The 17,728-nt window shown below is 28.6% G+C and overlaps 1 protein-coding gene across 1 annotated transcript in view; it reads right to left on the bottom strand.

Annotated features, from left to right (window-relative positions):
* LOC107444771 (glutamate receptor ionotropic, kainate 2-like) overlaps positions 1-17,728 on the bottom strand; it is a 106,944-nt gene that overhangs the window by 24,376 nt on the left and 64,840 nt on the right. The window contains exons 5-9 of the mRNA XM_071186014.1: positions 15,245-15,298; positions 12,813-12,980; positions 9,183-9,335; positions 7,705-7,809; positions 1,357-1,473 (exon numbers count right to left, since the gene is read on the bottom strand). Of these exons, the coding sequence (XP_071042115.1) occupies positions 1,357-1,473; positions 7,705-7,809; positions 9,183-9,335; positions 12,813-12,980; positions 15,245-15,298 (597 nt within the window). The remainder of the gene's footprint in view (positions 1-1,356; positions 1,474-7,704; positions 7,810-9,182; positions 9,336-12,812; positions 12,981-15,244; positions 15,299-17,728) is intronic.

The raw sequence follows: 17,728 nt of genomic DNA, 5'->3' as shown, positions 1-17,728 counted from the left end.
AACATTAGGAGGTTCGTCACCTGCATACATCCCACTAGTTTATTTCAAAATTGGCGAGTCACACTTCCCTAGTTTCCCTTGTCAGATGAATTTGTTTTTAGAAAGAGAATTTGAGGACAGGAATTAAATTGCTATTGATTTTTCATTTTGCCTATAATTCTTTGTACACAGAAATAAAATATTTCTATCAAAAAGAATATTGATTTTTTAAATAAATTTGAACAAAATAATACTTAAAATAGAATATTTTGAACTCACTTTATTTGAAATCAATTTAAAAAAGTTCCAAAATGCGCTGCTGATGATATTATTTTTGAAATCCTGAGAATAAATTTAAGAACGATTTTGATAACTTTTTTTTCTCAATAAACATAAAAAAACGAAATAATTTAAAACAAATTATTTTAAATAAGCCTTTACATTTGACAAATTAATTATTTTATGAAACAATTTAAATTTGCCTTAAAGAATTTTTCTGATAATATTCATATTGCGTCAAATTTCTAATTTCAGGTATTTTTTTTTTTAACGAATATAACTGAACATAAATGAAAATCAATTTCGTTTAGTGACATTGTACAACCTTATCTTAATGAGATTCAAAGCACTTTCAGACACTTAATATAAAAGATACAAGATATAAATTATTTTTTCTTCCTTTCTTCATCGTTTATTTGATTTTTTCCTTATTTAATAAAGAAGACGAAATCTAAAGCTTCATTACCGACATTACACAAAATCTAATTTTTCCCTACAGTTAAAATATTATTTAAATTTTAACCCGTTTTACGCCGTATTATTTTATAAAAGTAACTTGTATAATCCGCGCTTCCCAATTTTATTATGCATAGTGCACGAGCGTGGGAAGCTCGTACAAAATGGTCATCACTGCTCAAATTACATCTGGTTTATTTTATTGTTATCCAATTCTGTTAATGGCGACACCAGTTCGAGCACAGACAATGGTGAGTGAGTCTGAATCCTGTTCGCGCCATACAACAACACACCGCTTCTAACGCTGGTGTTTTAGAATGGGCTGCCCCATGATCTACCCCTACTATTGAACCACGGCTTCAACAAGAAATGCTTTTCATCAAGAAACGCTCGGCAACACAAAGTAAGAGTGGTCACAGGAATACCTTCACCACATTACCACCCTTTCCTGGGTACATTACGGAACGAGAAATCTGATGAACCGTAATTGTTACGGTGCATCAGATATATATATATATATATATATATATATGATGCACCGTAACAATTACGGTACATCAGATTTCTCGTTCCGTAATGTAAATTGTGTCTATTTATAACAAAAATATTTAGTTGCGAAATAATGTAAAAAGTTCTACTTACCAAAATGGTTGTGATGATAAGCGTTTTATTCCTGAGGCTGTGTGATACGTCTTCAACTCTCGTGTAGTTACCCGTTTTGCGGATTTTTCCATCAGAATTGTGTTCCCATTCCCCAACCTTTAAAAATAAAAGAATAAGTTTTCCCTTTCATAATGTTTAATATATATATATATAATGATCAACACTACTGTACTTCTCTTTTTTGTATATAATATCATAAACTTTGAGACAGTGTTTAAATGATTTCAAACGTGTATTAACCGCAGAAAACTAATGGCAAATAAATTCAGTACAAAACCAATTGAAGATGTAAAGTAATGAATTAAAGAATAAATCATTTAAATGCTTAAAACTTATCATTATACAAAGACAATCATCAAAAAAACCAAATATAAATTTAGATTTAAAACTCTCGGTGCTGATTCGTTAGGATCCATTTATTTAAAGAAACGCGCATCATATCTGAAATCAATCGTCCAATTCCAATTATTTTCTTCATAAGCCAACATCTTCTCAGACTTATGGAATAATAAAGCAGGGAAAAAATATCCAGCACCTTAAGAATATGGAACATACTAGGAATAAAAAGGCAGTAAACACAAAAAAGAAGAGATTGAATGAAGCGCCTAGGTTAAAAGAGGCCAGGATATAAATTCCTTTTTATGTGTAAGCCCCAAGCGCTAAAACACCATTAAGACTGATATCCACAGAGGGAGTGGGTTTTATGATCCTCCTCTTATAAAAAAAAATGACAGCGTTAAGCGAGCGTGTACCACACTTGGCTGTTTATCGTTCACTGGAAAATAAATTTCTCATTATTGAGTTTCACCTGTGCCATTAATCATTTTAAGTTTGTCGTTTAACCTTTTGTTGTTATTTTCCAATCAATTTTTAGGTGACGATATTTTGTTGCGAAGAAGAATCTCATTAACTATTGTCATTTATCAACACGCTCGGACGGTTTTTGAAAATGTTCGAATTGCTTCGTCAACAGAGATAGTTCCATTTAGTTGTATATGTATTTTTATTTCTTTTAGAGTTACAGTATTATTTTTCAATAGAGAAAACCAAATTTAGAAGACGAAAGTAATTAAAATAGCGATATTTAACTGTAGTGTTTAACAATAAAAAAGCTTATAAATAAATATTATATAAAACATTCATAAGCGTATAAAGATTGTTGCGTTAAAAGTATTTTAAAATAGTTTTCGTCTTTTTTGGATTTTTAAAATTACAAACATACTGGGTGTAAAACACTGTATTAAATTTCTGATTATATTACGGTATAAAGTAACGGCTCATTGAGTGCATCATCCATAAAATCCATTTTACAGTAAAATCCATTTTTACACTCAAACATTATATTTTAATTTTTACAGTAATACTTGTTTAATAAGAATGATTCTGAGATTTTATAGTAGTTATTACTGTAAAAATTACGGTATATCAGATATTTTGCCCGTAACATATGTTATGATAGAAATACATTTTACTGTAAAAAGTCTGGGCGCATCCTGATTGCCGGTACTTTTGACCGTAATTTATTCCTGAATTTTTCGCAGCGTAATACAGTTTGTAATTTCGAACATCCGAAAAAGTTGAAAACTATTTCAAAATAATTTTAACGCTACAAACTTTACAAATTTACAAATATTTTATGTTATATTTTTATAAGTATTTATACAGTTTTATAGTTTATATATTTCTCAGTTTTTTCATTCATAATTTAGTTTTACCAATAATGCACAATGTACTACACATTCTGATTTAAGGTGTACAAAGCTAGCCTCATGGTTTTTAGCAATTCATAATAAAAAAAACGGTTGAGGTAAAAAAAAAATCGTCATGAAATTTATATAACTGGGAGCGTAAATTTTTTTATCATAGAATTATTGATTTTGGTTCAAAAATCGTTCGACTTAAGAAACTGCAAGCAATATATCTGTAAATCAAGTAAAGCCAAAAAAATCACATCACAATTTGCCGAATATTTTCTATGAATGAAAATTGCATTACGATATTTGGCAGAGCTTCCAACATCAGCTAAAATTACTTGTTGTTATCGGAGAATTACATTAACATAAATCACATCTAAACAAAACGAAAAACTCGATCGAAAGGACTTTGTTGTGCTATATATCGCAAAATATTTGATCTGGAACTAGATATTGTTGGAACAAATTACATTCTGCCTGTAACATAAATGTGCAGCAATAACTATGTGTTTAACCTAAACTTCGTTCGTGTTATAAATTTTTGCTTAGTTCCTGTTATAAATATTGTTTGTTCGAATTTCGAATAATCTGTATATTGCTTCCGAACTCAAAAGAACGTTTTTAATTAATAATATTTATCAGCTTCTGAGATTGCCAAGCACAATTCTTACGAGTTAACAGTTTTACTTTGAAGGTTTTAACTTTCAATTTTTTTTTTGCTTTAAAAAAAATAATAAGGGACGAAAAATTTATTATTTTTGCCTTTTCTTGCTTTTAATAACAATAGAAGATTCTGCCCCTTGCTTGTTTCTCTCTCTTAAATCTCTGTGATTGCTTCACATTTCCTTCCTGTCATGTGAGCAACTAATCTATGAATGCCTGTTAAGAACATTTTACTATTGTTCTAGTGAAGATGTAAATATTCTTGTTTGCATATAAATAAATTTCTGTATTTTTCAATTTCATGATTCGAAGAATCTGATCTGCCTAAGTAGACCTTTTGACAATTGAGCTCGAATATTTCAGAAAATTTCTACAAACGACATATGGAGGTACAAACAACAAGAGATTAAGGCAGTTAAAAAAAATTAGTAGATACATTTCAAAGAAAACCAGTCCTTGGATTTGAAAGACGATTTCCAGTAAATGAGTGTATACACTGTTAGAAATTTCTGGAAAAAAAATGGTTGAATAACTACATATTTAATTGCTATTTTTACCATAGTTAAACAAAGTAGTTAAATAACCATAGATAAGATGGTATTCAAACTGTAAACTGTGAGAAAAACCGTTTATTAACCGCTTTCGGTTTAATGACTTGAATTCTATCGTACATACCGAATAAAACTAATATTTTTCTTGCATCTGGGTACATATTATAGCTGCGAAGGCTAATCTGACAATCTCATGGTTGACAGAGCGGAGGTTCGAAACCCAGTTTTGACACCACATGCAGATATCCTCCCTTCCCTTCAACACATGAGGATTGGCCATGCTCATTACCAAACTCTAATGACTAGTACGTAAAAAAAGCTTAACTACAATGTCCGGATAAATTTCTTTTTACGATTTTGAAACTTTGCTAGTTGTAAATGGTTAAAAATGGTTAAATGGTTAAATGGTTAAATGTCCTTTACCGTAAACTTTATGGTTAATTGGATGGACAAACTACGGCCGGCTATTTTATCGTAATTTTAGAATAAAATTTCTAACAGTGTAACACTCTCTGTTAAACCAGGAAGAGGCAAATTCATACAAGAGATTCACATGTAGACGAATTACGTTATTACTCGTAGTTATAGGGCATTATTATTTTTGCTTTTTTACTTATTTTTCCTTAAATTAAATGCGTTCCACTATTAGAAATCAATTGATGGAGATCCTCAAAGTTAGAAGTGAGCGATAAATAATCAAATAATAACAATGTTCTTCATGGCAGAATAAATAATGAGAACGTGCAGAGTACCAATTGCACGATCTCGCTTTTAAAGACGTTTAGTTGGGAAAGAATCGCAAGAGAATGTCGTTTTTTTTTCTAATTTTCTTAGTAATATTGTTTTTTATTTAAAACTAAAGCAGAAAAATTCCTAGCCGAAGAACAGTGTTTTTTTTTAACAATAATTCATCTTGATTAATATACTAACTGCCTTAAACAAAAAAATTTCTAACAATCGTTTTTTTAAAAAAATATTAAAAGAAACATGTTTAAAAATAAATATATTAAGTTTGAAAACATCAAGACTTTATGATTTCTTGTCGGAAAAGATGAGAAATTTTTTAAGCAAATTTATATCAATCGATTGTCAAAATAAAGGAGATGAAAAGCGATTTTGAAAAGACCATTTTAAAGTTTCTTTCCTTTTTCTTTCATTTACATGTAAAAAAATCACTACCTCAATGCATTTTTCTATACTTGATTCTTAATCATTAAATGATTTTGATTTTAAAAGATATAATAAAGGGTGTATTAGCGGAACAACAAGTGAAGACTACGTTCAATTGATGATTGTCACTCGAAGTACACTACTTATTGAAAACCGGAATAAACATACTCAAAAAAAAAAATCTTTATAATGTCGAACTATATGCTTAAATATATTTGCTATTATCTTGCATACTTTTTAATAAATATCAACTTCTTTAATAGAAATGCAATCGAATTAGGATTTTTTCCACTGAGAAAACCTTATACAAAATATTAAGGTTATAAAGATAAAACAAGCAAACGCCAAATCCTCGCCAAAGTGGTAAACTCCCTGACAATCCCATTAGACTTCTAGGCATATATTTTCTTCATTTCCCGTCTTGCCTATCGTATATACCTACTTTCCTTCCTTCACCATCTAGGAATGCTATTACTTCCGCATAGTTCACCTTAGCTTAATGCAGTACTACTTTAGGACTGCCAAGTAGAAAGGATTAAATATTTTTATTCCACCCTGCTAATATCCCAAAAAACTTCTTTACTATGTGTACAAAAGAAATAATTTCACTTTCATCTTTTTCTTAAAATCTTGATTCTGGTTTTTAATCTAGATTCTTGATTACATCAGGGTTTTATCCTATTTTAAAACTAAATAAGTTTGATTGCCTTTAATGTAAAATATAGCCTATTTCTGCAGTTGAAATAACCTGACATTTCAAAGCGTTTAAAGTCTTATAATATTTAGGGATGATTAGAGATAGTATCAATACATTGTGTATAAATTGTGAGAGTGATTATTCAGAAGTACTATTTATCGAATATATATTGCATGTAGATAGAATATATCGCGCATCGATGCTTCAGATCTGCTATAGCGGTTAAATCGTAGCCAAATAAACAATTTGTACGGTGAAAACAAATAATGATTTTTACGCAGTTTGTAATTAAGTATATATATATATATATATATATATATATTNTAAATATATATATATACAGGGTTATTCATAATTCCCTCCGGGGTTTCGAATTGTTATAGTAAAAAAACGAAGACGAATATGGCAAAAAAGAACGTATGAAATTATTCCGAAGGTATTCAAGTTTTAATTTAAGCAGTTGTCGGTAGATGGCAGTAACATGCACCACTGAAGCCAGTTATAATAAACAAAAATGGCGTTTACAGGCAGAGGGAATTATGATTAACCCTGTATATATATTGATGTGGCATCAATTTCGCCCATAATTTTAAACATTTGTAGCATAATGTAGTTGTTGGCCATCGAAAAACATTTCATTAAAATGATTCTATGTTGCATCTTCTGTTCCTATTCTTTTTTTAAACGTAGCTTGAGTAAAATTCATTTCAGATCCTGCAATACTATATAATTTCGATTCTATTTCTTCGTTCCTCACACGCCTCCGACATTAACTCTGATTGTAAAATTCCTCATATGCTCGTATATATTTTAATTTCAAAAAAGAAAAAAATCTTAAAGCGTGTGAAATTTATTAAAAATCAAGCATGTGAAGAATTTAAAAAGTTTTAATAAGCATAATTTGCTGCATACACAGTTGAATAAACAAACACAATTGAATAAGCATGTAGCTGCGTGTATAAACATACAGTGCTATACTCCAGCTGCTATTGCTGCGTGTATTAAATGTGCAATTTATAAATTCTTGCTTGGTCATTCTCGATATGGATTTTTTGGTCTAATATTATGAAGAAAACAGTATCACTGTGTATAACTGAATATTGTATGACGATGTAGAATTGACGTCTGATTCTTAAATCAAATTATAAGATTTAAAATTGCTACTTTATTTTAAGCATCGTCGAAAAGGCAATAATTGTAACTACGTCGTGTTGAATTATAAAAAGAAATATTAGCTTTTGAAACGTTATCATCTTTTTTTTAGCCTTTTTATTAATGTTATGGCTTTATTTACGTAAAGGAAGACAAAGAAAAGATAAATGGGAGGGAAAAAGGATGTATTTGTTGTTACAAGATAGTAAAGGTATAACATGCTTCTAAATCAGTTTTTTGTCTTTGTAACATATACTGATAACGGAGTTCTATTTTACTCACAATGCTGTACGAAATTTAAATACTTTTTCGTTGAAACCTGTTTGGATATAATATCACTTTTATGAAAAATGATAAAAAGCTAATAAAAAGAATTGAGTATAAAGGTAATAATCCTTACTTCTCTTAAGCCCAAATGCGTAAGATCTGTAACTTTGACAGTAAAATTAGTGCGCTGACCGTTTTCATCAAACACAATGCGACCCGTCAGCCCACGCAGCTCCACCTGAATGAAAACAGTTATACATGATCACAAATTGCTAAAAATGATCATTTATTAATCATTATTCATTCTATGTCTTATATTTCACGTAATTATTATACGTATCTGTATATTTTCAAATACTTCAGTGTTAGAAATGCAAATGACAAAGATAATTATTTTAAATGTATGAAAGTAATAAAACGATTTTTTTCAACCAGGAAGCTTAAAGCACCAATAAAAATGTTCTTACATTGAGGACGTAATTTTTCAATATTTTAAAATATGCGCCTGCTATTTTTTGTTGTTTTTTTTTCGTTTAAAGGTTTCATTCATAAATTGTTTTTGAATAATTGTAGAAAGTTTAAAAATTTTAGAATTATTAAACACTATCAAATTAGTAGTTTGTATACATTTTCTGGACATTTGAAAATCGTAAACAAACATAGCGATTAAAAATCTGTAAGTGAAAAAACTAATTGTGCTATTATAATTTTAAACTAACGAATAATATAATTTTGTCAACTAATGAATATAAAAAATCTTAAATTCCTGAATTTTCAAAACCCTAAATCTCTAAAATTTAGTGCTAAATTTACAAACATTAATCTGATGCATAAATCTTCGAATTTTAAGTTAAGGAATAATAACTTCCTTCATCCTAAATTAATGAATAATAACTCACATCTTAAATTAATGAATAATAACTCACTTCACCTAAAATTACTGAGTAGTAAATCACTTCATCTTAAATTAATTAATAATTACTCACTTCACCTTAAATTACTGAGCAATAAATCACTTTATCTTAAATTAGTGAATAATAAATCACTTCAACTTAAATTACTGAGTAGTAAATCACTTCATCTTAAATTTATGAATAATAAATCACTTCATCTTGAATTACTGAGTAGTAAATCACGTCATCTTAAATTAATGAATAATAAATCACTTCAACCTAATTTACTGAATAGTAAATTATTTCATCTTAAATTAATGAATAATAACTCACTTCATCTTAAATTAATGAATAATAACTCACTTCACCTTAAATTACTGAGTAGTAAATCACTTCATCTTAAATTAGTGAATGATAACTCACTTCAACTTAAATTACTGAGTAAGAAATCACTTCATCTCAAATTAATGAATAATAAATCACTTCAACTTAAATTAAGAAAACTAAAAGCATTAACTTTTAGTTTTCTTTAAATCTTTCTTTTACTTTTCTCATCTTTCTTTTGACGTAACTGACATTAAAAAAGCAGAAGCAGTCTGTTACTAGTGTAGTTCAGAAATAAGAAACGCATAAGACCTTTAGCCTAGCAAAAAAAGAAGTTTTTTTTTATCTTTTAGATACTTTTTATTCATTTAATTTCTGAAAATGTGATACTTACTCCTCTCAAGTGTCTAGCAAGTTGCAGACCATAAGACCAAGGCTTCTCTTCGTCACAAGAGACGGATTTGAGCTGCAGGCGCTGACCTTTCTCTAATGTGTTCAGTGCTGTCGCGAAAGTCCAAACCGCGTCATACATCAGCGCGACTTCCGTCTGTAAACATTGACATAAATATTTATTTAAAAAGAAAAATACATTCAGTAGAAAAAAAAATTTTCTTCATAAATTCCTTCGAGACATTTGATTTTAAAACAAAATCTATCACATTTTTCTTATAATCGATGAACCGTTTTCAGGATTTTGTTTGTTAGATTATTCAACAATTTTTTTTAAGTCACTCAAGTTATATTTAAAAACCAATATTTTAAAATTGCAGTTTAGAAACTAAATAGGCAGATGCGCTGATTTTGCTTAGACTTTAAAACGTAAGAAATCAAAGTTTACTCAGAGGAAAGCATTTTCTCCTTCTATATCAACGACTCTAAAGCCCTTGGTGATATCGGTATTTATAACAAAATGAAAATATAAATATCTGCTTGATGCAAAATATATTTCAGTTGATTTAGATGTTTTTATGCAAAATAAAATGTTGAGTCTTGGATGAAACTACAGCTAGAGTGCCAGCTTCCTAATGAGTAGATCTACGTTAAGATACTGGTGAAGACTGGTCGGTTGAGATATAAGTACCAGCTCGCAGATATTACATTGCTGATCCAGAGGTAAATAGATCATAAGTTAGAGCAATCTTACTAACCGTTCGAGGTTTTCTTCTCCATTTAATATAAATGGGGGTTATTTTCATCCAAAATCCTATCCACGAAAGCGAGTTTCTCCTAGAAGTTTTTCAAGCTGTCATATGGATTGGGTTCAAAATTGCAAGTACGCAAAATACGAACATCATTAGCAATAAATCCAATTTGATACGTTCAACGCAAATAATGTCTTATTAAAAAATTATGAAAATGTTTTTGAAGCTAAAATCAAAAATAAAATAATAATTTCGTTTTTATTCTATACTGTTAAAATTTTTGTTCTGAAATTACGGTAAAGGTTATTTTACAGGTTCGGATGAATGTGGTAAAATTACAATTAAATAATTTATTATTTAATAATTTTTTCTGAAAAATTTCTGACTGTGTAAGAAGAAAATTGTATTATCTGAAATGCTTGAATTAGAGGTTATTGTTGTTTCTCCATTGACTTTCATGAAAATAGATTTTGTTTTAAAATTAAATACCTCAGCAATTATACAAGCTGAAGAAAGCTTTGTGCTGCAAATAATTGGGGTAGTTTTAACGCATTGATAGAATACAACCGTAATATGTAACTGTATACTGTATTAAATAAAAAAGCATTTAAGTTGCTATTACAAAAAGTGCTGTCATCTTTTCTAAGAATTAGCAGTACTATCAGTTCTCATTATCATTGTATACTTCTAAGAAAATCAGTGAATACTTGTTTTTAATACCAAAATGGCAATTTTTCTTTTAATTTTTTGGTTTGTGCTGTTATTTTCTGTTGTTATTTACTGTGCTACATGCTGTTATTTACGTAATTTTATATTTAATTATTTTATTATTTTCACTTTATGCTCTTCTGGTTTAATTATCTTATAAATTTATACATGATCTAGATGGATTTAGGCTGATTTTCATTTACTCCATAGCTGAACTCAGACATGAATGTTTTTGCAATTATTTATTCTAACTTCCTTATTGGCTATGTTTTTCTAAAACTATTTACATAATTTTATGCACAGACTATTGAAAAAGCAGTTTTACAAATAATAATATTAAAGATAAAAGCTGTGCAATGTATTTATCAAAATTCCGTTCATACTCGATTCCGCTACATTTATTTATAAATTATTCCCTGTTGAATTACCATTTTTTGAAAACGTACGCTTAGTAGTTTTTTTTAAATATAATAAATTATTTTACAATAATAACGCATTGTATTTTATTCCATATTATATTTTTCATATTTTCATTTAAAGTAATTTATCAAAATCATACAATTTTAGTAGAAATTTATAAAACGATGAAAAACAAAAAACAATGCTGTTCATTTTCTTCAGCAAAATATTTGATATTTAAAAATATAAACTTAAATAAATAGTTACTTACCGTAAAATTCTAGAGGAAAGAAAGCATGGAAATAAATTAAAATTTTTATTAAATGTACATAAAAGTTGTTTAAGAGTAACATTTTGAAATAAATATTTCCTCATAAAAGTAAGATGAAAATTGTTATTCACTTATTTTTACTAACAGCAATATATATCTAGTCAAACACAAAAATTTTTTATAATGTGCTACTGAAAATAGTGTTGATATAAATAAATGTTATTTGAACAATTTTAAAAAAATATCATCAAACAATTTAATTATAAATCTTTCCGTAAAAGAAGTATTCGGTTGAAAATAAAATTATATTGATTTGGTTGGATTAGGTTGAAAGTAAAATTATGTTAATTTGGTTGAATCGGGTTGAAAATAAAATGAGAACATCTTGTGAAGCATAAAGCTTTAGATGAAGGTTTACAGTAGGGTGCCCCTCTTATTTTGGCGAATTTTTACGTTCTTGCAGAAAGCATGAAAAAATGACTTAAGAGTTAGATTTTATAATAGTAAGAAATTGCTATTCAAATAATTGGAAAATGGAAGATTTTATAAGCACAGCAAAAGCTCAAATTTTCGCTGCCAAGTTTAAGGGACATCCTATTTTAACTCCAACCAAGCTTTGCTTTTCTATTGGTTTTTTTTTTCTCTTTAAAATGGTCTATATTTTAAAGAAAACCATGACGTATTGACGATAAACCTCGCGATACTGAAAATCATAATCCTTTAAAATGGAAAATTTCAAAAAGAAACGTAATTATAATAATCATTAGAATGCACGGTCTTTCTAAACTTTTGTCTGGAAAAGTGTCGGTCTCTTACTGATTTAAAGTAAACAATAAATATTTCTTTTGCTTTAAATAAAATGTCATAAAAAATGAAATTATAGCTATCAAAAGATTATTAGCAGCATTAAGGGGTAAAATAACTGGGATTTTTTTAAAAAAAAGTTTCCGATTCTAAGTAAATTTAAAGATTGCATTAAAATTGAAAACACATAGAAAATTACTTCGAAGTTCTGATACATGCGGTGGACAAATCTGAATGCAGTTAAAGAATATTTATGTGAAACTAAGCGTGTTTATTCTAGTTCACTTAATTTGTCCTATTAATGATGTCTGAAGATAACAGACTTAAAATCTCTTTCCAATTATATCTGATTTACGTAACAATTATAAGTGGAGCTGTTAGTTTCTGTAGCACATGAAATCAAAAATCGATTTGCACAATATTGTACTAGCCATTAAACGAATGCCTATAGTATTTATAACAATTATGAAAAGTTTGTGGGAGATGAAATAATTTCAAATAAGTAATTTCAATTATTTTATTTTATGCTTTATTTTTATTTATAACCTCACTTCGTTTAGGTTCTAACGTAACAGTTGATAACACAACCCCCGAAGTAGTTATCAACTGAAGTAGAGTAACATCACAGATATATTTACATCATTGCATCAAAGAAATTTGAAAACTAATACTACTGCAATTTTAAGTTTGAAAAATTTACCTTTTCATAAAGAGCTGGATCAAGATCTGGTACTTTTCCGGTGACTGGACCAGATCTCCAGTCTTGGACAATTTCTTGGTAATCCGAGGCCTCTTCATCCACCACTCGGAAACCAGTGATATTTGTCCCGATGTAGCGAAAGTCTTCCAAATTCACAGTGTGTATATCCTTAATAAAAAGGGGATTTTTTAAAAATTGTTGTTACATATGGCTTTATTGGAAACAATAATCCATATACAATGTTCAACTTTAAGTGGAAATAAACAAGGAGTAAAAAGGAACAAAATTACATTTACAAACAAAGAACACATGACAAAAGCATATTAACACAAAAAGAACACATAGATAAAATTAAAGTAAGAAAAAAATATCTAGAGTAGTCTTTACAGTGAGTTCATATGATCTCTGGCATCCCAGTATAGTTTACAGAGTTCACCCCGCTCTTGAGATTGTTTGTCCAGTAAAGGGCATACAAGCAAGTGGTCTGAGTTCATGGTTCCCGAATTGCAGATTTGGCACTCACTAGATGGAAGGATACCTTTTCTGTTGAGGTGCTCTGCCGAGCAGCCATGGCCTGTTGAGAGTCTAAAGTTTGCCATAGCCTTCTTATGAGGACTGTGACAAAATTTCTTCCAACAGTTTTGGATGCTGGCCCAGGGTTTTCCGGTGGATTTTACTGCTTGGTTGCGCTTTAGGTCGGTCATAAGTTTCTCAGAAAATTGTTTGTTAAGGGAGTCTGGTGGAATCGGCTTATTACATTGTGATTCGAGTGTCCCTTTCTTGGCTAGTTGGTCTGCCTTTTCATTGCCATTGATTCCCACATGCGAAGGGATCCACTGGAACATAATAATTTTGTTGGCATTCTCAATTAAATTTGAATGATTAATGCCATGTTTTTGAATTTGTTCTATAGCTTTCATTTATTTCGTCTCACTTCGAAAGTTTTGGCAAATGATTTTAATTGGAGCAATTAATTTATTTAATTTTTCACACTCATAGCTTCATATATACTCTACCCTACAACAAAGGAACGGACTTAAAGTTGTAATAGTACAAAGGAAAGGAATTAATATATTATTATTAGAATGAACTTTCACGTTCTAAAGTTATACTGGGGATTCTTTTTATGGTACTCAACTTCGGGAACGGTATTTGTTTTCATTTCTGAGGTCAGAATGTTTCCACTTTGATTGTATTGATTTCGAACGTGGATCTCTGGTTCCTCAACGTCAATTTAACTTGTCCTACAAATATTCCTTGGTGTTTTTCCTTCCAGTGAACTTTGAGTTGGCCCGAAAATGATATTTTATACCAATATCTTTCATGGAGGTAATAACTTAATACTACTCCTTGATACTGGTTTATAATATGATCTAAGGTTTAATCATTCAAGAAATTATATTCGGCAGCTTTGCGAAATTGACAGAGAGTGGGAAGAACCCAATACCAAATGCCATTTGTCCGAAATGCCCATGGAGACTTTACCATGGAATTCACTAGGAACAACACGCAAATACATCAGATCATATTATGAGAAGCAAGACTAAACATGTGAACCGGTTTGTTGTAAATTCGTTGGTGTTCTTTTCATTATTGTAGGATAATGCATTCTGAAGTACTTCAGTATATATTTTAAACATTAATCCCAGTGAATATACTTACCTGGGCAACTTATTCATCTTTACAAACTAGCGCATGATAAAAAAAACATTTATTTAATTTTTATAATTAATACTTCTCAAAGTAAAGATATATATAAAGACAATATATAAAAGAAAGAACGTATATTTTAAAGAATTTGATACTTAAACGTTTTTGTATTTGTCAGATATGTTTCAAAAATGCATAGAGATTTAGTGTTCGTGAATAATATTGAAGCAAAGAAATTTAAAAAAAAACGCTGTTGAAATCTGAGAAAATAATTATTTAGAACATAGAAAACTTCAAAACTTATTTGCCGGATAAAACATAAGTGTTTCGAAAAATAGCCTTTTAAGAATTTTCAGTTTCTGTAAGACAATTAAACATACTTTTTTAAATTTTTTATTTCGCATTTCTTAATGTTAATTTGCCAAACGTTGTTGTACTGTTGAAGCAATGTTGAAATTTTTCATCTTCTTTCCTGGATATATATTTTAGAAAAATATATATTTTTAAAAATATATTATATCTATCGAAAATATATTAACATATAATACATAAAAATCCACAAATTTCGTCTGTGCATAGTCAGTTATATAAGACAAGATAAAACTCAACATCCACAAATGTCTGAGCCACTTCAATTTTGCGCTTAATAGGGCAGAAAAAGGCATGAACAAGCTGGGTTTAATTTTCTACTAATACATTATACAAAATCTTTTTTTGAAAGCTTGTATTTTTCTGCATACTGGATTTTAAAATTTTTTTATAAAATAAATGTATAAACTTACTAGTGTTGTAATGACATAATTAAAATATTCTGTTAACATATCCACCTTTTGCGCCTAGAAAAAACGAAAGGGAAGATATTAGAAAAATACATGATAATTTAATATTCATTTGAGCAAAGTAGTTGTCGACAAATAGAAAAAATATGTATCAAAACTACCAATATGTGTAATACGAAATAGTCACTTTTTCATAAAATTGTTTATGATGAAGTTCTGCAAAACTTACAGTCAGGGAGGAAAACTTAGTTAATTTTAATTACAGTAGAGACCCAATTATCTGAGTTTCCGCTTTAACCGAACTATCAAATATTTCAAGGAAATTTTTGTTCTAGTTTATTTTTTTATTTTTGAAACTTCCGCCGAAAAAATAAATCTGAATTTTATCTTCTAAAACACTCACGTAAGCGAAATCCAACAACTTGATCCGAGGAAATAATCGCTAATATCGTCAATAATGAAAATGAATCAAGCAAAGAGGATGAAGACAGTGACGATGAAAATCAACATATAGAAATCTCCCATACAGACGGACTAAAAGCTATCGAAAATGCTATTGAATACATGGAACAAGAAGAGGCGACCCCAGCTTTCCTGTTATTCCTCTCCCCCCCCCCAAAAAAAAATGGCAAAACATTGCTGCAGATAGGCGCCAAAGTAATGTAGAACGAAAAACGATTATGGTCTTCTTTAAGTAAAATTTCTATAATTCTCGGAAAATATGCTCTTTAAGTGATTATAAGTAAAGTTTTTAATTACAATCCGAATTGTATGTGGTGTACTCTTTTACATTTCGTATTTGTTAAATATATTTAATTTATACCTATTCTTTTTCGTTTCCTTTTTATACTCTTCGCCTTAACCGAGTTAGCCGTGGTCCACATTAACTCGGATTATCCAGATTCTACTGTATTTTTGTTAATTATTCAGAATTTCTGTTTTCTTTTAAGCTTTCTAATTTTTTCCTTACTAATAAAACGAGCCAAATATTTTAAGCAAATTGAATCCAAATCAAATAATTTATTTATGACTCTACAGATTATTCTTAAATAATACATACAAATTTTTTAATGTTAATTTTCTTATCTGTAGCATTACTCTTATTAATTGCTTATATTTTAGATTAATTAATTATGGATTGAGTTATACTTTTTTTCAATCTTTAAGGGCGTATCATAAGGTATTTAATACTTACTCAATCGTTAATGTGATTATTATTCAAAAGTTTTATATTTTTTATTACTAAGGAAAAAAGCTTTTTTGTACCGTTACTTAAAGATTTTCCAATTTTATTGAATACACATTTCTTATGGAACAGTTTTGTAACCATTGCCACTATGAAAATTTATTTCCCTATAAAAATATAATTAATTAATGTAATTTCCAATATTTTGCTTAAGGACAGTAAAAATTAAAAAAATTTATTTTGCCCTATGGTTTGAAAAACGGATTCTGTAGAATGCAAAAGAATTTTTGATTCTTATCTATATCTTCCATAAGTTTTCGATAAATGGTTATAAAAACAGAGAGTAAAAACAGACTGTAAAAAAAGATTTTAATTCATTTTTGCTATTTCACTAAATTTTGCTAACTTAACTTTTTTTATAGAAAAATTTTAGATCTAAAATAGAAACTATAAACATATTATAATTTATTTTTAACTTAAAAAAGAAATATTTGAGAAACAAGATTAAAATTTGTAAAAGCACAAAACTTTAACAAATGTTTACAAAAGTACGTATCATATTATGATATCTTACTAAAATGAGGTCTAAATCCCTCTTTATATTTGTATTAATGTAAGAATAATACACACGTATCTTAATAACTAAATCATAAAATTTTTTTATGCATTCTTTGGTTTCTATCAAATAGTTATGCACAATACATGACATTTATAGTTAGTTTACAGATTTGTGCAGTTTTCGTATAATTCGATGTCGTTTTGTAAAAAAACTTCTCTTTTAGAAGGAAAAATATTCAAAATTCAATAGGCCTAATCTATGATTGTCAGTTTAGTTGACTCAAAAGAATCCGAAGACATTTCAAATGTCTCAGCTCATAAGAAATTTAAAAAAGAGAATATTTTGAAATTTTTAAGAACTTCGATTTTTTTTATTCTTCTAGCTAAGCTAATATTTTTTCTTTCCTTATGTATGCACTTCCACGCCGACTGTTGCGATCACGAAAAAATGGAAATTTGAGCGCTGAGCTGAAAGGTCATAAATGTAAATGCCCCAAAGGAAGAATTTTTTTATGTAAGAAAGTAAAGTTTTGAAAGCAGTAAGAAATTTACATTTTCAAAAGTGTGAAAAAAATACATTTTTTGAAGTACTTAAAATAAATATCATATCGGGTGGAATAGAAAAAAAAATCTTTTGAGATTTATATTGGAAATATAATTTTAAGCATGTCTTTATTTTTAGTATTTAAATTCTTAACATTGGTTGTAAGGTATAATAAAACACAAGTTTCAATATATATATA

This window comes from Parasteatoda tepidariorum, chromosome 9, assembly GCF_043381705.1.
Source record: "Parasteatoda tepidariorum isolate YZ-2023 chromosome 9, CAS_Ptep_4.0, whole genome shotgun sequence".
NCBI classification, from domain to species: Eukaryota; Metazoa; Arthropoda; class Arachnida; order Araneae; family Theridiidae; genus Parasteatoda; species Parasteatoda tepidariorum.
The sequence above is the reverse complement of the archived record's forward strand: the minus strand, read 5'-3'. Positions and strand labels throughout refer to the sequence as shown.